The sequence below is a fragment of the Salvelinus fontinalis genome, chromosome 2 (genome assembly GCF_029448725.1).
Source record: "Salvelinus fontinalis isolate EN_2023a chromosome 2, ASM2944872v1, whole genome shotgun sequence".
In the NCBI taxonomy this organism is placed as follows: Eukaryota; Metazoa; Chordata; class Actinopteri; order Salmoniformes; family Salmonidae; genus Salvelinus; species Salvelinus fontinalis.
This window is the reverse complement of record NC_074666.1, coordinates 58,198,923-58,220,830: the sequence shown is the minus strand read 5'-3', so window position 1 is coordinate 58,220,830 and position 21,908 is coordinate 58,198,923. Positions and strand designations below refer to the sequence as shown.

Sequence of the window (21,908 nt, the reverse complement as noted above, 5' to 3'; positions counted from 1 at the left end):
CAGATTGTCAGTGATGTGTACGCCGAGAAACTTGAAGCTTTTCACCTTCTCCACTGCGGTCCCGTCGATGTGAATAGGGGCGTGCTCTCTCGGTTGTTTCCTGAAGTCCATGATCAGCTCCTTTGTTTGGTTGACATTAAGGGAGAGGTTATTTTCCTGGCACCACACCGCCAGTGCCCTCACCTCCTCCCTGTAGCGGTGTCATCATTGTTAGTAATCAGGCCTACTACTGTTGTGTCGTCTGCAAATTTGATGATTGAATTGGAGTTGTGCGTGGCCACGGAATCATGGGTGAACAGGGAGTACAGGAGGGTGCTGAGCACGCACCCTTGTGGGGTCCCTGTGTTGAGGAGCAGCGTAGTGGAGGCAGGGGCGAAAATCTGATATCAACCTTGGAGGGGACAATTACATGAAATTTTCTCAGGAGCAATTCCTGAGGGGGACACCAAAAGTAGTGCTGTAACACATAGACTATGTTGTAATATGTTAAATGTATATTGAGGGACCATAATCACTACTACTGGATAATTGTTAGGTACAGTAGTTAACTGAAGGGTTGTCCCAACTTGTTTAAATCATTATAATACTACTAATAATAATAGTTATAGCAATGTTCCTTATCAGTGCAGTGTTCCTCTCTCTTGAAACGTTTGCAAGAGTTTGCGGTTCTATAAATTGTGGGTGTGGCTGATATGGTTTTGTGTCATCACTGAGGTAACTGGACGATGCTGTGCCACTGTCCCCTATACTGGTGCTGCTGGCAACAAGGGTGACACCTGGTCCTGCCGTGGCTGTGACACTGTCCTCTGAAGTCTCTCTCCTTGGCTCTTTCCCTTTCACCACCCTCACTGACTCACAGTCTGTCTCCTAGAAAAGAAATAAGGTGTTTGCTGTACTCCTAACTACCGGTACCCAAAACTACACAATTAATCACAACAGCAATACCATTGCCGTAAACAAATCTTAGTTTAGTCACCAGTTTGAGTTGAGTGGGGGTATTCATGGCATTTTCCAATTATGTCCCTATTTTACAAATCAAAAAAATTGAGAACCTTTCATAATGTTGCCAAACAAAGACTCAACAAACTTACCTGAGACTCCCTGTCTCTGCCAGTCTGTCCCTGCATATCTGTCCCCAGCTCTGCTGTCTGTGTGCCATCTGTTGCCTGCTCTGCCTAATGACATCATTGTGAAATATTTCCATTAGCATTTCACTTATTTCTTATGAACATTTTATCAACTGGTCTTTGAGATATTAGGCTACTAGAGTTCTTACTTTGCGTTTTGGTGTACTGAAAAATACTCTGTCTGTCTTTTTACTTTTTTCTGACATTTTTCTACCTGGCTGGCTGGCTGACCGGTCTAGCTGCACACACACATTTACACAACACATGCTGCAACGTTTTGAAATTTTAACATAGTTTGTTTCATATTGGCAGGCTTCCAACAATAGCTGAATTTGCAAAGCTAGCGAGCACCAATTCCGTTTCTGTGGTGTTTGCTATAATCTTTGCTACCTGGTTAAAGGTGAAAAAAATAAAAAATTCACTAGCGACAATTTAGCTTTTGCAACGAGACCATTAAATATATTTAAGACAATGGTATAAGAGAGTGTAGTTCTGTTCAGTTTGGACTTCAGTTTATCGCTAACCTTAACGCAGGGACTTTGAACAGCCGCATGCTAATCTTAGAATAAACTGACGATAGCAAATATTCCATCTTTGACGACGCCACATAAATGGAATAGGTACTAGCTAGCTTGATAGTTAATGTTTGCTTTAGTTTGCGCGCTAGCTCTGCAAATTCAGCTAGTGTGTGAACCCTGCAACATGAAAAAAATATATACATTGCTAAAGCGCGATTGACTGGATTACCTCACATCAGTTACGTACATTGAGTGCCTTTCGGACAGTAGATACGAGCCCTCTATTACCTTGCCAGCTAAAGAACTGGCAGTGGATCAAACCATTGTGAGGCAAAGGGCGGGGGGGTCGCAATCTTGTGAAATTTAAAAACGCGCTATTAAGTGTCTATAATCAGCACAAGTGCTTTCATTGCGTATTCTTAATATTATTGAAATTACATAGTTATGTTTAAAGTGATATATTGGGGGGGACAAATCATATTTTCCCCAGGATGGGGGGGTCGTGTCCCCCCCGTCCCCCCTGGGATTTCTGCCTATGAGGAGGTGTTGTTTCCTACCTTCACCACCTGTGGGCAGCCCATCAGGAAGTCCAGGACGCAGTTGCAAAGGGCAGGGTTCAGACCCAGCTCCCTGAGCTTAATGATGAGTTGAGGGTACTATGGTGTTGAAGGCATAACTATAGTCAATGAACAGCATTCTTACATAGGTATTCCTCTTGTCCAGATGGGATAGGGCAGTGTTCAGTGCGATGGCATCATCTGTGGATCTATTGGGGTGGTATGCAAATTAAAGTTCCCATTATATGGCATGTTTGAGTCCATCTGTGTCCGCGAGTCATACACAGGCTTAACTCCACACACTTCAGTCGTGCTCACTGTAGGATAGGTGTGTTGCTACCATCTAATCTGGACCTCAGGAATGTCTCAGGTAGTGACTCATCAACTTTATCCTCCATGTAACCCATTGGAGAAGGTCAGAGGGGAGGGACCTCTGGCTTTCTCACCCAATGGCTTTTGAGAGGACGTGAGGAGTATTCAATTGAGATTTTCCCTCATTCTCAGTTCTCACAGTCAGCATTATAACCACCTGATATGATCTGACAGTGTCTTGTCATCACTACCCATTATAATGGCTATTTTGTTTTTGTGTAGCCTACTGTTTTGGCCTGGCCATCTAAGGTAAAATGATAATGGTAGTCAGTCTTCAGACGGGAAAAATCATACAATATCGCCCTCTGCTGGTAGGATTCAATTTAGGCACATACAAACATAATAGCCTAAACTTCTACCCTCCAAGATATTGTATTAATAAAATATGATATACTATTAAGTAGATGCTTTTGTCCAAAGCGACTTAGACGTGTGCAAACAGTTATGTCAAAAGGTGGCCCCAGCAGTAATCGACCCCACATCGCTTGGCATTGCAAGCACGATGCTCTACTGATTTGAGAAAGTGTACAGATCTTGTTTGTCCCTGCATCAAATTTAACAAGCAAACCCAACTCATCTGTTCAAACATAATTTTAAATAATCAAAGAAAGCAAACCTCTGAATAAATAACAAGATAAATAATATTTATTTCCATGTCTTTGTCATATATAAAATTGTGTCCACAATTAATATTAACAATGCAATAACAAGAATCCTTTATTTCTGTGTGGTGAGATTCAGGCTCCAGCAACCTGTGAATGTTTACTATTGGTTGACAGGGAGAAAGGTCCAACAGGAGCAAAGCCACCTCTAGATTGGTGACTACCTCACTGTTAATACACACATGGGTGCTTATGTTATTACAGCACACGATGCCAAACATTAGCCTGATAGAAACAGATCTGGGACTGCGGTTTGCCAACTCCTATGGCCGTGGTCAATTGGCAAGACGGCACAAACAGATCTGGGACCAGGCTATCCAAGCGTACCATGGTTAGGACCACCATCCTAACGGTCAGACCCTAATGGCTAACATGCGGTCTCTGGAGCCTGCAGTCACACCAAGCCCTTCAATGTACACACAACTTCATTACTCAGGATTCGTCACTGTTCATCGCACTGTCTAAACCAAACAATTCATTTTGAAATTCAACAAAAATTCTCAAACCATATTACCATCAGTGAAATAAATTATTTCATTATTATCATCATTATTTCTCATCATAACCATGATTCTTGTTGTTTATTTTACACATTGTAATTTCTTTCCCTAAAGTATGACAAAACCCCAGCAACCGTGAAAACAAACAGTAACGATGAATAAACAACATTTTTCTAGTCTACAAAAAAATGTAGATCATTAGATGCCAAGATGTGCTCAAAGAAAATAAGTAATGGTTTCTCGCAGCTGGTTCTCTTGCTGTTAAGTAGGTTTCATTGATGCCATGTAAGTTATCAAAAGATCTAATATACTGTATAGAATATTAATTACAGTAACAAGGTATCCATGCAATCGTTTTTCTTTTTTCCTTTACAGAGTTCAAGGATTCAGTAGTAAATAACAAGGTACTGTACAAACCCACATCTGCTGGACAGCCTGAGTGCCAGCATGGTATAGGTTGCCATCATGATCTGAGGCTGAGGACCAGCTAGAAAGCACACAGGGGTCCTGAAGCCTTCTGCCACTGTTAGGGTATAGGACAGGTAGAGAGCTACTGTATTGGCCTGGTGGTAATCTCAGAATCAAAAGTTGTGCTGGTTAGCTAACCCTGGTAGATATTCATTAAATATTAATAGAAAGACCAAGATCTTCCCTTTATGTCAAGGTGTTCGGTCAGTGGTTAGAGATAGCTGGTCGTCCAACGTTTAACTTAAGTGCCAGTCACAACTGTTTGCATATCACAACTATATGCAGTTCCTTGATGAAATCAAAGTGGACTTTGGTCATACTGCTTGGTGCTCTCACCCAAGCAGACTTAGAAAGTGGCAGAAGGCTCAACAAGCACATAACACTACTAGGCCCAATCCCAAAGTCGACCCCCATGCCCTACACATTTGTGGAGATCTGACTGGATGACAGGTGTAAGCAATATGGTAATAGCTCCACCTTGCCCTCTGATAGGCTAGGTGGAAGTTTCCCCACATTGCTTATATCAAGCCAATTCCTCAGATCTGTGCTTAGGGGTCAATTTGTGATTGAGCCCTAGTGTTTCTGCTTCCCTCCAGCTAATCCACTGGCCAGCAGACCACAATGGCTCCACAGCAAACCCCAAAACAAGAGCTAAAGCAACAATCCAAAATTCATTCATTCAGTCAAATACATTATTATTACTTGTTTTAAAAACAATAGCCAATAGTTAACCTGTAATGCAAAAAGCACTGGCGTTAGAGTGGAGAGCCCAGGGAGCAGCACAACAATAAGGGGGAAGAGCTTGTATTAAGCTTGTCTAACTGGACATGCACTATTGATAGTGATGGCGTGTTATTATTATTACTCAATAAGATCAACACTAAGTAACAAGGGATGAAATGATCTTACTGCACAGAACTAAAAGGGCTAGAGAGGTTTCACGTGGTAAACCAGGGTTCGTGGGAGTGGCGTGGGAGTAGAGTGGGAAGGTATGGGAAATAGGCTGGCACGAAAATACATTCATTATTTGACCCTACTAGGTCCAAGTCGACATACAGCATGTTGAGAGTGTTAAAGTCTTGATTTGATTGATGCGTGTGCATGTTCTTATGTGTGGGAGAGACAAAGGTCTCCGACTGATGAAGTCTGGCCAATTTAGCTGCCTTGCTTGCTAATTCCCCTCACCCTCCTAAGCATCCTTTCCAAAGTATAAGTATATTTTTGTATCTACTCTGTAGTAGTAGTACTCCGCAACTACAGTTGTGATTTAGGAACAGAGTTCTTGTGGAATGGAGATGGGAGGAGGGGAGGGATGCGCAATACTGAAGGTTGATTGTGAGGCTGGATGGGTTTATCAGAATAGTCTGGGCAAAGTGGGTGTAGTCATCATTTCACATTTAATCTTGGTTGCCATGTCTCTGGACTGACTCCGGCTCCCCAGTAAGAGCTAAAGAAAGCGGCCAAGCAGCAAAAAGCTATTCACACATTCAGGACAGAGAGGCATACGCCTCCGCACACCACACTGCACCGCCCATGCCCGGATGAGTCAGAACTCAGGGCCAACGCTGCCTACCTGCTTCCTAAACAGAGAATGAACGAGCGAGAGAGCAAGGTCGATGGGAGAGAGGAGAGCTAAAGAGCAGAAATCAGCTCAATATACAGCAAACAGAGGTCCATGTGGAGAGAAAGGGAAGGAGAGAGGAACGTGGTGGTATACTGTAGCCAGAGGCGCATGTAGTTGTGATGTGATGGTCTGATGGCCACTACCATGAGCCTGACAGTGGTCCAGACAACTTCCCCAACAATGTGGATCTGGATGACAGAAGCCTTGGCAGACAGAGGGGTTCCTAAGGGGTGGGATGGACACATGGGTACTGGGCAGGACCTCAGGCCGAGCAATGTGGTTCCTCTAGCTGCCCGTTGGTAGTATCTTCACCTCCAGTTAGCATGCCAGGCTCTTTGTCTGTTGCTGGTACCATCAAGACTCTATGTAGTCTCTGCCAGGGGATGCCCCTCTCTCTCTATGCTGCACCAAACCCCTTTCCCCGCAGACACACAACAATCCCCCAGCTGATTGACCCCTCTCCTCCTAAACCTCTCCCTCTCTCCCCCCACGGTCCACCTATTGCATGTTAATGTACAGAGTCAAAAGCGATGAGCTGAAAGTTTTAAAAAGCCTCCTGGAGAGTCCTGGATGTGTTTTGCAGTTTATCGTCACGCTTTTCTGGGCCTACGTGAACATGGGCATGCATTCATTCGTTGGTTCATATACAAACACTAACTCGTTCATTCACTCTCACACATGCACACCATCGCATACAAACACATGCGCACACACTCGCACAGATGTACTTTCGGTCTCATGCATGCCCTGCTCGTTTTCTAGTGGAGTTTGAGCATGCAGGACTGGGGGGAATGAGGGAACGGAGGAGAGGGGAATTTCTTTAAAAGGAAAGGTGTGTGTGTGTGGGCGGGTCTTAATATTTCTGCTGCATCTTCCTGTACTTCTTGTCCTCGTTGTCTATTGGGGAGAAAAACAAAAAGTTTTAACATTAACGTCTACATGGAAGTGTCCATGCATAGAGCTTAACCATGAGGCATAAAAACGAATTCATGAGAAGGGTAAACTGAAAAGTCAAAATCTAGCAAGTTTGAGCTAAATATGCAGGTTCAGAGAGGTGCAAGGAGGAAGCAGAGGAGAGATGGGAGAAAAGGCAGAAACAATGAGAAAAACCTAATTATATAGTACCTTTTACAGAAGGCGAGAGGAGACAAAGTTTAGGCTGAATAAGGAATGCAGAAAGAGAGAGGAAAGTCACTTTTGGGGGGGGGTTTCCAAAGCAAGCTCTAGAAGAAATGCTATCCCTAACCCTATTGTCTCACCAAAGTCAATCACGTATGTCTAGGGAAAACCAAACAGTCACATACAGCGCATTCAGAAAGAATTCAGACCCCTTTACTTTTTCCACATTTTGTTACGTTACAGGCTTATTCTAAAATGTATTAAATCGTTGTTTTTCTCCTCATCAATTTACATTTACATTACATTTTAGTCATTTAGCAGACGCTCTTATCCAGAGCGACTTACAGTAGAGTGCATACATTTTATTACATTTACACACTATCACACTATCACACTATCACACTATCACACTATCACACTATCACACTATCACACTATCACACTATCACACCATCACAATTTACACACAATTTACACACAATACCTCATCAATACCTCATCAATACCTCATCAATACCTCATCAATACCTCATCAATACCTCATCAATACCTCATCAATACCTCATCAATACCTCATCAATACCTCATCAATACCTCATCAATACCTCATCAATACCTCATCAATACCTCATCAATACCTCATCAATACCTCATCAATACCTCATCAATACCTCATCAATACCTCATCAATACCTCATCAATACCTCATCAATACCTCATCAATACCTCATCAATACCTCATCAATACCTCATCAATACCTCATCAATACCTCATCAATACCTCATCAATACCTCATCAATACCTCATCAATACCTCATCAATACCTCATCAATACCTCATCATGACAAAGCAAGAACAGGTATTTACAAATTTTAGCAAATTGAAACAAAATACAAAACTGAAATCACAAAAGTTTTCAAACCCTTTACTCAGAACTTTGTTGAAGCACCTTTGGCAGTGATTACAGCCTTGAGTCTTCTTGGGTATAACGCTTGGCACACCTGTATTTGGGGAGTACCTCCCATTCTTCTCTGCAGATCCTCTCAAGCGCTGTTAGGTTGGGTGGGGAGCATCACTGCACAGCTATTTTCAGGTCTCTCCAGAGATGTTTGATCGGGTTCAAGTCCAGGCTCTGGCTGGACCACTCAAGGACATTCAGTGACTTGTCCCGAAGCCACTCCTGTGTTGCCTTGGCTGTCTGCTTAGGGTCATTGTCCTGTTAGGTGAAGCTTCGCCCCAGTCTGAGGTTCTGAGCGCTCTGGAGCAGGTTTTTTCATCAAGGATCTCTCTGTACTTTGCTCCGTTCCTCTTTCCCTTGATCCTGACCAGTCTCCCAGTCCCTGCCACTGAAAAACATCCCCACAACAGGATGCTGCCACCACCATGCTTCACCGTAGGGAAGGTTTCCTCCAGACGTGACACTTGGCATTCAGGCCAAAGCGTTCAATCTTGGTTTCATCAGACCAGAGAATCTTGTTTCTCATGGTCTGAGAGTCTTTAAGTGCCGTTTGGTAAACTCCAAGCGTACTTTCAGGTGCCTTTTACTGAGGAGTAGCTTCCATCTGGCCACTCTACCATAAAGGCCTGATTGGTGGAGTGCTGCAGAGATTATTGTCCTTCTGGAAGGTTCTCCCATTTCCACAGAAGAACTCTGTCAGTGAGCATCGGGTTCTTGGTCACCTCCCTGACCAAGGCTCTTCTCCCTCGATTGCTCAGCTTGGCCGGGCGGCCAGCTCTAGGAAGAGTCTCGGTGGTTCCAAACTTCTTCCATTTAAGAACGATGGAGGCCACTGTGTTCTTGGGGACCTTCAACACTGCAAAAAAATGTTGGTACCTTTCCCCAGATCTGAGCCTCGACACAATCCCATCTCAGACTTCTACGGACAATTCCTTCGACCTCATAGCTTGATTTTTGCTCTGACATGCACTGTCAACTGTGGAAGCTTATATAGATAGGTGTGTGCCTTTCTAAATCATGTCCAATCAATTGAATTTACCACAGGTGGACTCCAAGTTGTTGAAACATCTCAAGGATGATAAATGGAAACAGGATGGATCAATTTTGAGTCTCATAGCAAAGGGTCTGAATATTTTTGTAAATAAGATGTTTTTTATTTTTAATACATTTGCTAAAATTTCTAAAAACCTGTTTTCGATTTATCATTATAGGGTAATGTGTGTAGATTGAGGAATTTATTTGATCCATTTTAGAATAAGGCTGTAACGTAACAAAATGTGGAAAAAGTCAAGGGATCTGAAAACTTTCCGAATGCACTGTATTTCCTGTTTTTGAACACGAAGCTACTTTTATAAACTGAGTCATACCGTCTAAGTGATTGCGGGAGATGTACTTGAGGGCCTCATCCAATAGGATGACGGGGATGGAGATCTTTAGGACCACAATCCACTGGCACCAGGACAGAGGGGTCACTTGGAAGATCAGCTGGAGAGCAGAGAAAAGAGAGGTGGACCAGGTCAGAGAGAGGGATACACTAGAAAGCAAACTATTGCTGACGGACAGACAGAACCTATGTATATGCTGTACTCACAGGCAGGGGCTCGACGTAGAGGATGAGGAAGTGGAGGGACAGGGAGAGGACTATGGCCCCCAGCAGCCAGAAGTTCACCCAGGGAGGCATCCTGATCAGGGACTGGTTCTCAGACAGACTAGAGGCAGGAGGAGAAGCCACATTAGAAAAAAAAAAAACACAAAATCTGTAATTACTGTATTCATAGACAAGACAACTACTGGACCGAAAACATGGTCTACAGGACAATTATTACATTGCAGATGTTTGAAGTCTGGGCCCGTATCCACAAAGCATCTCAGAGTAGGTGTGCTGACCTAGGATATATTATCGTATTCATTATGATCTGAAAAGTGAAACTGATCCTAGATCAGCACTCCTACTCTGAGAGTCTTTGTGGGTAAAGTCCCTGATTTACAGTAGTCTATACCCAAATGACTGGCCTAATAAAACTAATACAACTCAGAATCAGGGTGACATAGTAGAAGGCCAAAACATGAATGGAAAGTACAGACCCCTGGACTTATTCCACATTTTGTTACGTTACAGCCTTATTCTAAGTTGTATTTTTTCCTCAAATCTACACACAATAACCAATAATGACAAAGCAAAAACAGGTTTTTAGAAGGTTTTGCACAAATTACCTTACTTACATAAGTACTCAGACCCTTTGCTATGAGACTCGAAATTGAGCTCAGGTGCATCCTGTTTCTATTGACTATCCTTGAGATGGTTCTACAACTTTATAGGAGTCCACCTGTGGTAAATTCGAATGATTGGACATGATTTGGAAAAGGCACACACCTGTCTATACAAGGTCCCACAGTTGACAGTGCATGACAGAGAAAAAAATCAAGCCATGAGGTCGAAGGAATTGACCGTAGCGCTACGAGACAGGATTGTGTCGAGGCACAGATCTGGGGAAGGGTACCAAAATATTTCTGCAGGATTGAAGGTCCAAGAACAGTGGCCTCCATCCCTCTTAAAATGGAAGACGTTTGGAACCACCAAGACACTTCCTAGAGCTGGCCGCCCGGCCAAACTGAGCAATCGAGGGAGAAGGGCCTTGGTCAGGGAGGTGACCAAGAATCCGATGCTCACTCTGACAGAGCTCTAGAGTTCCTTTGTGGAGATGGGAGAAACTTCCAGAAGGACAATCATCTCTGCAGCACTCCACCAATCAGGCCTTTATGGTAGAGTGGCCAGACGGTAGTCACTCCTCAGTAAAAGGCACATGACAGCGCGCTTTGAGTTTGCCAATAGGCACCTAAAGGACTCTGACCATGAAAAACAAGATTCTCTGGTCTGATGAAACCAAGACTGACCTATTTGGACTGACTGCCAAGCGTCACGTCTGGAGGAAACCTACCACCATCCCTACGGTGAAGCATGGTGGTGGCAGCATCATGCTGTGGGAATGTTTTTCAGCGGCAGGGACTGGGAGACTAGTCAGGATCAAGGGAAAGATTAAAGGACTAAAGTACAGAGAGATCCTTGATGAAAACCTGCTCCAGAGCGCTCACGACCGCAGACTGGTGTGAAGGTTCACCTTCCAACAGGACAACGACCGTAAGCACACAGCCAAGACAACGCAGGAATGGCTTCGGGACAAGTCTCTGAACATCCTTAAGTGGCCCAGCCAGAGCCCGGACTTGAACCCGATCGAACATCTCTGGAGAGACCTGAAAATAGCTGTGCAGCGACACCCCCCCATCCAACCTGACAGAGCTTGAGAGGATCTACAGAGAAGAATGGGAGAAGCTCCCCAAATACAGGTGTGGCAAGCTTGTAGTGTCATACCCAAGAAGTCTCGAGGCTGTAATCACTGCCAAAGGTACTAAATCAAAATACTGAGTAAAAGGTCTGAATACTTTCTAAAAATCCCCAAAATGTGTTTTTGCTTTGTCATTATGGGGTATGGTGTATAGATTGATGAGGGGGAATTTTTTTATCCATTTTAGATTAAGGCTGTAACGTAACAACACGTGACATTTTCTGGATTGACTGACATTCATGTCTTAAAGTAATGATGGACTGTCATTTCTCTTTGCTTATTTGAGCTGTTCTTGCCATAATATGGACTTGCTCTTTTACCAAATAGGGATATATTTTGTATACCACCCTTACTTTGTCCTAACACAACTGATTGGCTCCAATGCATTAAGAAGGAAAGCAATTCCACAATTCCACAAATTAACTTTTAACAAGGCACACCTTAATTGAAATGCATTCCAGGTGACTAACTCATGAAGCTGGTTGAGAGAATGCCACGAGTGTGCAAAGCTGTCATCAAGGCAAAGGATGAGTACTTTGAAGAATCTCAAATATAAAATATATTTTGATTTGTTTAACACTTTTTTGGTTACTACATGATTCCATATGTGTTATTTCATAGTTTTGATGTCTTCACTATTACTCTACAATGTAGAAAATGGTAAAAATGAAGAAAATCTGCCCAAAATTTTAGGAGTAGACACTCCTGCAGCTTAGAATACTTATATAATAATATACAGTAGAAATATATATATAATAATATACAGTAGATATATATATATATATAAATACACACAATAAATATATATACACACACACAAAATTTATATTTATATTTATATATATATATGTGTGTGTGTGTGTATATATTTATTGTGCGTGTGTATATATTTATTGTGTGTGTGTATATATTTCTTGTGTATGTGTACACACACACACACATCACACAATTTAGCAGATGCTTTTATCCAAAAGAGACTTACTGTCATGCGTACATACATTTAACGTACGTGTAGTCCCGGGAATTGAACCAACTATCCTGGTGCTGCAAGTGCCATGCTTTATCAACTGTGCTACAGAGGACCATCAGATATGGACCAACAGATATTCATGTATAATCCTATAGTTATGTTGCCCTCCAAGTACAACATGCTGCTGACTGACCTGTTGAGGGAGTTGAACATCTCTATGGTGACCAGCACAGAGAGGGCCATGGTGGTAGGGTAGCGGGACTCAAACACCTCACAGTTGATGCCCTGGAACATGGCGTTGTCTTCCGAGCACTGCATAAAGTGTCTCTGTGAAGAGAGGACAGAAGGTAAGCAGGCTTCACAGCGTATAACCAACATGGGGTTGACCTGAATACACTGATTTAAGTGTCTCTGTGGAGAGGTAGATGAGAGCGGTGAGGTAGGCTTCACAACACAGACAAGATAGCACAGTGGAATGGGGTTTGTGTTGCACTATTCAACTTCATTCTCTTCAATTCCATCTAGATACAGTCATTGCACATTGGAGTACTACTCCAAAGTTTCTTACACGGCATTAGATGAACAAGACTGACTTCATGCAAGTCAACAACCAGAACACTCGAAGCACTGTGCGCGCGTGCCCACAGGAAGTGACCTAACCTTGCGACCTGCTGTGTTGGGTCCCAGATTTGATCTGACACCGCAGCAGCTGCAGGAAACCCTCGACTCAGCTCCTCCTCTGTTCCCCCTTTCCTTATCATCTGACATTTTTCCTTCTGGGGACCCTTGGACTCAGTTCACTCTTCCCTCCCTCCCTCTGTTCCCTCTAACATTCCTATTTCCCTCAGACCACATGCGTCTTATTCTCCACCAGTGAACTCTATTTTCTCTGAATTCTATTTCTGTCTCTTTGTATGATCCCAGAGATTGTCGTCATGGCAAATAGCTGATGGGATAACGGGGGTTAACCATAAGAACAACCAAATATAGCCCAGAACTGTACTAAGAGATAAAGCACCATCCTCTGGGAATGGATGCTATTGAAAACACATATAAACAAGAGGTGATTGAAAAGTTACTGTTTTCCTGAGAAGAATATCCATTTCTAGAGGCAGCAGAGAAAAGGGGTTGACCTATGTCCTATTTATTAGGACACACTGTAGCAAAACTAGTTTTTAACTAGCTGGACATGTTCAAGCAGTCCCTCCTTGTTTCAGTCTGTTTTCTTGCACCCGGTGGCTAATGAATAGGACCCTAATGAAGTCATTGTAATGGTGTGTTTGTCTCCACTCACCAGCTGGTAGAAGGTCACATTAGGGCCTTCTTCATCAAACAGGTACCACCAGGTGGCAGCACCCACCGTGCCCAGACCAACATACCCTGCAGGAACACACAGACAGACAGTCAGGCAGGAAGTCAGAATCCAAGCAACAGTTAGAGCCAGGTCGATCACGTTTTAACCCCCCATGTTAGGAATGAAAGTCACATTAGGGTAGTCTCCAACTAGCTAGCATGACACTTTGATAATGACTTGTGAGATTACATGAGATAAAAGGAATGAATGAGCAACTCTTGTTGTATTATAACCAGTGTCCAGTAAACCAGACAGTGCCTCACCTCCAATGGCCAGATATCTGAAGAACAGCCATCCAGAGATGAGGGGCTCCTTGGGGTTACGGGGTGGCTTGTCCATGATGTCCAGGTCTGGGGGGTTGAAACCCAGGGCAGTCGCAGGGAGACCATCTGTCACCAAGTTGACCCACAGCAACTGTACCGGAATCAGAGCCTCAGGCAGACCCAAGATGGCCGTCAGGAAGATGCTTCAGACAGAGAGAGTAAACACACATCAGAAATACAACGAAAACTAACGACAGTCAGTATTCTTGACATAGGAAAATGTGTGATTTTGTGTGCAGTGCATGCATCTCTGCTTACCAGACGACCTCGCCGACGTTCGAGGAGATGAGGTATCGTATGAACTGTTTCATGTTGTTGTAGATAGCCCTGCCCTCCTCCACAGCCGCCACGATGGTAGAGAAGTTATCATCAGACAGAACCATCTCAGAGGCTGACTTGGCCACAGCCGTGCCCGAGCCCATGGCAATGCCAATCTCTGCCTTCTTCAGGGCTGGCGCATCGTTCACCCCATCACCAGTCTGTGGAGGAAAGCAAGAGCATTTCATTATTTAATAGGGTGTTATACAGACATGCGATGGGAAAACTTGATAGTTCGCAGAACTCTTCATTGTCAAGCCAAGTCAGAATAGATTGGCCCATAAGTGAATTATTCAAAGAATTAGATCTAACATTTGATCTATGCATTCATTGATTTATTTGCACACATTAAATAAGGTCAACATCAATTAAGATCTAGTCAAAATTATACTGAAATGAGGCACTGATCTCCCAGGCAGTTGAATGAGACAAATGGGTGGAGCTGTGCATTAACCCTCTCCTACCATGGCAGTGATCTCATCAAACGACTGCAGGTAGCCCACGATCTTAGACTTGTGGGCTGGCTCCACACGGGCGAAGCACCGTGCCCGCTTTACAGCGTCTCTCTGGGACTCTATGGGTAGGTCATCAAACTCCCTGCCGGTGTAGGCCTTGCCCACCACATCCTCATCCTCGCCGAAGATACCGATGCGTCGGCAGATGGCCACAGCCGTGCCCTTGTTGTCCCCGGTGATCATGATGACACGGATGCCCGCCTCGGCGCAGAGCTGGATGGCGCCAATCACCTCCTTCCTGGGCGGGTCCAGCATGCCCACGCAGCCAACGAACGTTAGGCCCGTCTGGAGAGAGCGAGGAGAGGATACGGAGAAAAAAAGAGAAGAGGGGTAGGAGGTAGGTAGAGGAAGAGGATGAGGGAATGTCGAAGAATGAAGACAGTAGAATGTGAGCACCAGATAGATGAATGAGCATCACCCAGTCAGGCATCAGAATACAACCTGGATGTAACTCAAGCTAAAGGGTGTCAGAGTAGGGGGAGCTCACCACATACAAATTATGATCATTAACATTGTATTTAAGGTGGATGATCTCTCCTTACATAGGACATGTCTATAAAAACAAAACAAATAACTCTCCCTGCCCAGTTCTATCCATGCCCCGTCTCTGACACAGCACACAGAAACCTACAAACACTAAAGTTTTCCATCTGTCTCTTGTACCTCATACTCAGCAAACTTAGTGGCGTTCTCCAGATCCATGTCTTCCTGTTTTGGTGGTAAATCCCGTGTGGCCATGCCCAGGCATCTCAGTGTGTCCCTGCCGGTGCCCCAGTCCCTGATCAGGGAGGTCAGCTGCTCTCTCAGGGGCATGGTCAGTGCCACCTTCCCTGTGCCAACACGCAGGTACTGGCAACGCTCCATCACACTCTCTGGGGCACCCTGTGGGATTGGAGTGGAGAGGTTGTGTGTGTGTGTGTGTGTGTGTGTGTGTGTGTGTGTGTGTGTGTGTGTGTGTGTGTGTGTGTGTGTGTGTGTGTGTATGGAGAGATGGGTACAGGGAGAGATGGGTATTTTAGAGAAAATGCATTGAGTCTGAAAATGTATTATTAAAGCATGTGAGAGATCTGTTGACTGAGGGGTTTGTGTGTGTGTGTGTGTGTGTGTACCTTGATGAACATCTTGCTCCCAGAGCCTGGTTTGCTAGTGGGGGTACAGTACACAGACATGGACTTGCGGTCGCGAGAGAACTCCAGAGTAAACTCTTTCTTCATCAGCTGCCTGATCACCTGGTGAGAGAGAGAGAAGAAAAGAAGAGAGCAAAAGAGAGAAAGGGATAGAAAGAGAATGAGAGAGACAGGGTGTTTATTCCAGACAGGCGTGTTAGTGGGCAGCTGTCATCCTCTCAGTACCAGGCTGGGGACTGGGAGGCTCGACTCTGCCTTGGCTGTGTTGTTGTTTTGATGGAGGGGGTTCTAAATGGGCCAGGTGTGGGACTGAGACTGGGAGGCTTCTCTTTGGCTGTGATGCTGACATGATGGATGAGACACTCCAGCATCCTATCTACTCTGGGACTGGGAGGCTGTGTTGCGTTTGTGATGGAAGGGGCTTTATCAGACTATGGCCCGTATCCACAAAGCCTTTCAGAGTAGACCCACTGATCTATGATCAGTTTAGCCTTTTACATCGTAATGAATAAGATTATATGGACAGATCCTAGATTTTTGTATTTAACCTTTATTTAGATCAGCACTCCTGATTTGTGGATCTGGGCCCAGATGGGTGACTGACTGGGAGGTTTGGCTGTGTTTTTGACACCGGATGGATGGTACTCTAACATCCTGTTTGGGCTCAGAATCAGCCAAAGGCACCAGACAACTGGGCAAGTCTGTATATGAAGTGCCAGGATCAATCTGGACCAGACAGGACCCTCTGTCTATGTAAGTTCTAGTGCCAAACAGGTGGTACATGTTGATTTTACAAGGGACACAGACCATTTAGTGGGTGCAACTCAACTTGGCCTTAAGGCATAAGCTTGTAATGAAGTGCAAGGTTAACATAGAACGTATACAGCCTTGCTTTCACATCCTTACAAATCAGCAAAATGTCTGACTAACATGCATCATACTGATCAAGCTGTAAATAAATCAGAAATGGTTGGTTAGGTTTGCATTGTCATTTGTGGATACTGAGAGACCCAGTTCCCCTCGCTTTCCATTTCCTAGTGTCTAGTTATGAAGTACCACTAGGCGTCACCCTCGTTCCAGTCCCCATGAGCTCTCGCCCCCCTCTCCCTCCCAGCTCAGACATCTCTGACGTGGAGACATGATGCCAGGGGCCTCCATAGACACTTCACAGATGTCCTCACAGACAGAGCCACTGAGCCAAAAGACCCCTCTTCCCATCATTGAGACACTGAGCCCATATTAAGCCAAAATCCCTCTCTTCCTCCCGTCGTAAAACAAAAGACGAGGAACGTGAGTCGAGTCGGTCTAGTGACGGCAGAGGAGGAAGCTAAACATCGTCTTACACACTTCACCGACAACTAGTGCATTAGTAGGAAACGACATCCTATTTATTTTCTGTTCAAAGCCCTAACAGAGGGCTGGAAAGTTTAGCTAACCTCTTCATAAACTCTCTGGCTTGTCTAAATATTATCATCTCTAGCCTCCGAGGACGGCTTGTGTCAGTGACAGAGTTGTTTCTTGCCGTGGGACTGTTGGGAATTTGAAAAATTGAACTTTATCTGGGGTTCAGTGGAAAAACTTGGAACCGCTGGTCATTGACAAGAGCACAGGGAGTTAGACTCTCTCTCACGCCTACCTGTCACAGTGTCGCTGGTCATTCACAAAGACAGAGAGAAGAGAAGACACACCACTTGTTGACAGAGTCAGACGAGGAAAGGCATCATTCGCACAGGTGGAAGCTCAGAGCCCATCATTGGGCATTCACCACAGGGCAGTTAGGTCAGTCGGTAGCACTTCACTAACTCCACATAAAGAATTTACAAATGGGATTAGGTCATCATTTGTTCATAATTCATAAGATGTTTAATACAATTTACTAATCATTAGTTAAGACTTTTTGCATCGTCTCAAGTGCGGGCTATTTATACTTTATAAATGTTTTAAGTGACCACTAATTTCTGTGTGCGTGAGCATCTTTGTTATCATTTATGCATTCGGCATGATGTAATACCTAGTTTGTATACATAGCTAAGTCTAAGAAGAAATTTGCAAGCCTGTCTCAAATCACACAGCTGAATTTAAATCACGCACCCTTTTAGTTATGGGTTGACCGAGATTATAAACTGTGTGGTTTGAGCCCTGAATGCTGATTGGCTGAATGCCGTGGTGTATAACAAAACGTTTATTTTTCCTGTTCGAATTACGTTTGTAACCAGTTTATAATAGCAATAAGGCACCTCAGCGGTTTGTGGTATATGGCCAATATACAGCCCATACCACACCCTCTCGTGCCTTATTGCTTAATTAGACTGTCCTAAGGAGTGACTGCAATCCACACTGGTTTTTGTAGGAAATTCCCTGCCAAGAAATGCTTGTGTTCACAATATTTTCATAAACATCCTCTGTATTGTGTGCTTATTGTTTAACCATTGATATGTTCCAGGAGCCATTTTGAGACCTTAAGGAGCATCAGGTACTGCTGGAATGTCTACTAATGGCATGTCCATTTTTTTGTGAGAAATTACACTGTTCACTCAAAACATTTATAAAGTATAAATAAAGTATAAATATCCCACACTTTAGAAGAGGCCACGCAAAAATACTTAACTAATGATTAGTAAATGGTTTAAAATAACCTATATTAAACATCTTATGAATGATTTTATGAATCATTATGCAATACGTTAAATGTGATTGATAAATGTGTGAATAACTAGGTTACTAAATTTACAAATGTGGGAGTACTTATTCATTTATGAACATGCTATTTACTTAGCCATTATAAATGCGATTGATAAATGCGTGAATAACTAGGTTACTAAATTTACAAATGTGGGAGTAATTATTAATTTATGAGTATGCTATTTACTTAGCCATTATAAATGCTTTTTTACTTGGAGTTATTTTAAAGTGCTACCTGAGAATCTGTATTCTCACACATTCTCTCTTAGGGATTACTGACACTCTTAGTGCAGGCCAGCCAGTTACCAATGCAATTTGGACTACTGATGGAGCAATCATTGGTTTTCATTAAATAATCAATTTTATGCGAGAAAACCATTTAAGTGCGAAACTAGAGGCTGAGGTGATCTTAGTGGAGATAATTGTCCCATGCGTTGAAAGCCAATAGGTACCTGCTCCCATTACCATACTTTGTTTAAACTTGTTGTCCAAGTTCAGTTGTTTAAATCACTGTGTTCATGACAATATGTTAGATACAGAATTAAATAATGTACTGTATATGAATATGCGAGCAGTATGCCTAATACACACGACATGCATGGATAGAAGTGCTGTATACATTCCATCCACAATCCCTCCCCCACTACCCCCAGTGTTTTCCCTAGCTGCTTACTGCGTTGCACGCTCCGGCGCGCTCCACCTTGCTGAGGCCTGACATGTCAGTCTTGAACACGTTCATCTTCTCCACCAGGGTAGTGAGGGCAGTCTCTGTCGCCTCACCCACCTTCTCATACACTCCTTTGGCCTAGGAGAGGGGAGAGGATTGGTTAGTCAAAAGCACGGAGACACTGTCCGTGTTCGAATATCCTCATTTGCGTTCTAAATTATAGGCATTTCGGGTATGCGAAAATAGAGAATTGAGAATGCTTTAAATGCCAGGATAAACTAATTTGGGCTTTTCCATCTAGTAGAATTCGCTGCACCCTATTAAGGAGGAGAATCCCCTTTGAGACCCATGTGTGTCTGACAACAGCTGATAAAATCACAAGGTGATGCGCCATACAAAAATGAATGAATGGCTGGAATCAACGCAATGGTGCATTAAATGACACATTCTCAGTATGGATGAGTCTAGTATGTTGATATTTGTTGCTTATTGCATTAGGTGTGACTACTCTGTGCGTTCTAAATAGTATACTGCATGTGGTACAATTAGTACAACGTATGTAAGACATCTAGGCAAGACAGATTTCGGACACAGCCACTTGTCACAAGTACCGAATACAACGTGTCGAACCTACAGTGAAATGCTTCAAGAAAGAGTTAATAAAAGATTTAGTAAATAAACAAAAGTTTAAAAAAATCTTATCAATCACAAAGTAACACAAGAAATGTACATAACAATAACGGTGCTATATACAGGGGGTACCGGTACCGAGTCAATGTATGGGAGTACAGGTTAATTGAGGTCATTTGTAAAGTGACTATGCATAGACAAACAGCGAGTAGCAGCAGTGTAAAAACAAAAAGGGGGGGTTCGTAAATAGTCCGGGTCGCCATTTGATTAGTTTAGTTGTTCAGCAGTCTTATTATGGCTTAAGGGTAGCAGCTGTTAAGGAGCTTTATGGTCCTATACTTGGCGCACCGGTACCGCTTGCCATGCGGCAGCAGAGAGAAGTCTATGACTAGGGTGACTGGAGTCTGGCAATTTTTTGGGCCTTCCTCTGACACTCCTGGATGTCAGGAAGCTAGGCCCCAGTGATGTACTGGGCCGTACGCACTACTCTCTGTAGCGCCTTCCGGTCAGATGCTGAGCAGTTGCCATACCAGGTGGTAATGCAACCGGTCAGGATGCTCTCGATGGTGCAGCTGTAGAACGTTTTGAGAATATGGGGACCCATATCAAATCGTTTCAGTCTCCTGAGGGGGAAAAGGTGTTGTTTTGATGTGTTTGGACCATGATAGCTTGTTGGTGATGTGGACACTAAGGAACTTGAAGCTCTCGACCCGCTCCACTTCAGTCCCGTCGATGTTAATGGGGGCCTGTACGTCCCTCCTTTTCCTATAGTCCACAATCATCTCCTTTGTCTTGCTCACATTGTTGTCCTGGCACCACACTCTCAGGTCTCTGACCTCCTCCCTATAGGCTGTCTCAACGTTGTCGGTGATTAGGCCTATCACTATTGTGTCGTCAGCAAACTTGGTGTTGGAGTCGTGCTTGGCCACGCAGTCGTGGGTGAACATGGAGTACAGGAGGGGACTAAGAACGTACCCCTGAGGGGCCAGTGTTGAGGATCAGCGTGGCAGATGTGGTAAGGGTAGGCAACAACACCTGGGGGCAGCCCTTCAGGAAGTTCAGGATCCAGTTGCAGAGGGAGGTGTTTAGTCCGAGGGTCCTTAGCTTAGTGATGAGCTTTGTGGGTACTATGGTGTTGAACGCTCAGCTGTAGTCAATGAACAGCATTCTCACATAGGTGTTCCTTTTGTCCAGGTGGGAAAGGGCAGTGTGGAGTGTGATTGAGATTGCGTTATCTGTGGATCTGTTGGGGCGGTATGCGTATTGGAGTTGGTCTAGGGCTTCTGGCATGATGGTAGTTGATGTGAGCCATGACCAGCATTTCAAAGCACTTCATGGCTACCGACATGAGTGCTACGGGGCGGTAATCATTTAGGCTGATTACCTTCACTATCTTGGGCACAGGGGCTATGGTGGTCTGTTTGAAACATGTAGGTATTAGAGACTCGGCCAGGGAGAAGTTGAAAATGTCAGTGAAGACACTTGCCAGTTGGTCCGCGCATGCTTTGAGTACACATCCGCAGGCCCCGCGGCTTTGTGAATGTTGACCTGTGTAAAAGGTCTTGCTCACGTCGGCTAATAATATATGGCTTCTGGTTGGGAAATGTATGTATGGTCACTGTGGGGATGATGTCGTCGATGCACTTAGAGCAAGCTGGTGACTGAGGTGGTATACTCCTCAATACCACTGGATGAATCTCAGAACATATTTCAGTCTGTGCTAGCAAAACAGTCCTGTAGCGTAGCATCTGCATCATCTGACCACTTCTGCATTGAGCGACTCACTGGTACTTCCTGCTTTAGTTTTTGCTTGTAAGCAGGAATCAGGAGGATGGAATTATGGTCAGATTTGCCAAATGGAGGGTGAGGGAGAGCTTTGTATGCATCTCTAAGTGTGGAGTAAAGGTGGTCTAGAGTTTTTTTCCCCCTGGTTGCACATGTGACAATGCTGGTAGAAATTAGGTAAAACAGATTTAAGTTTGCCTGCATTAAAGTCCCCGGCCACTAGGAGCGCCGCTTCTGGATTAGCATTTTCTTGTTTGCTTATGGCCTTATACAGCTTGTTGAGTGCG

At 44.0% G+C, this 21,908-nt stretch overlaps 1 protein-coding gene across 2 annotated transcripts in view; it reads right to left on the bottom strand.

Annotated features, from left to right (window-relative positions):
• Window positions 1-3,197: 3,197 nt before the first annotated feature.
• atp2a3 (ATPase sarcoplasmic/endoplasmic reticulum Ca2+ transporting 3) overlaps window positions 3,198-21,908 on the bottom strand; it is an 85,810-nt gene continuing 67,099 nt past the window's right edge. The window contains exons 13-24 of one of the 2 annotated variants that reach the window (XM_055879968.1): window positions 19,213-19,344; window positions 15,840-15,959; window positions 15,394-15,612; window positions 14,680-15,015; window positions 14,156-14,376; window positions 13,838-14,040; window positions 13,515-13,600; window positions 12,414-12,547; window positions 9,498-9,615; window positions 9,274-9,391; window positions 6,954-6,987; window positions 3,198-6,725 (exon numbers count right to left, since the gene is read on the bottom strand). In XM_055879968.1, coding sequence (XP_055735943.1) covers window positions 6,983-6,987; window positions 9,274-9,391; window positions 9,498-9,615; window positions 12,414-12,547; window positions 13,515-13,600; window positions 13,838-14,040; window positions 14,156-14,376; window positions 14,680-15,015; window positions 15,394-15,612; window positions 15,840-15,959; window positions 19,213-19,344 — 1,692 coding nt within the window. In that variant the 3' untranslated portion in view covers window positions 3,198-6,725; window positions 6,954-6,982. The remainder of the gene's footprint in view (window positions 6,726-6,953; window positions 6,988-9,273; window positions 9,392-9,497; window positions 9,616-12,413; window positions 12,548-13,514; window positions 13,601-13,837; window positions 14,041-14,155; window positions 14,377-14,679; window positions 15,016-15,393; window positions 15,613-15,839; window positions 15,960-19,212; window positions 19,345-21,908) is intronic. The other variant, XM_055879959.1, reaches the window with a different exon arrangement.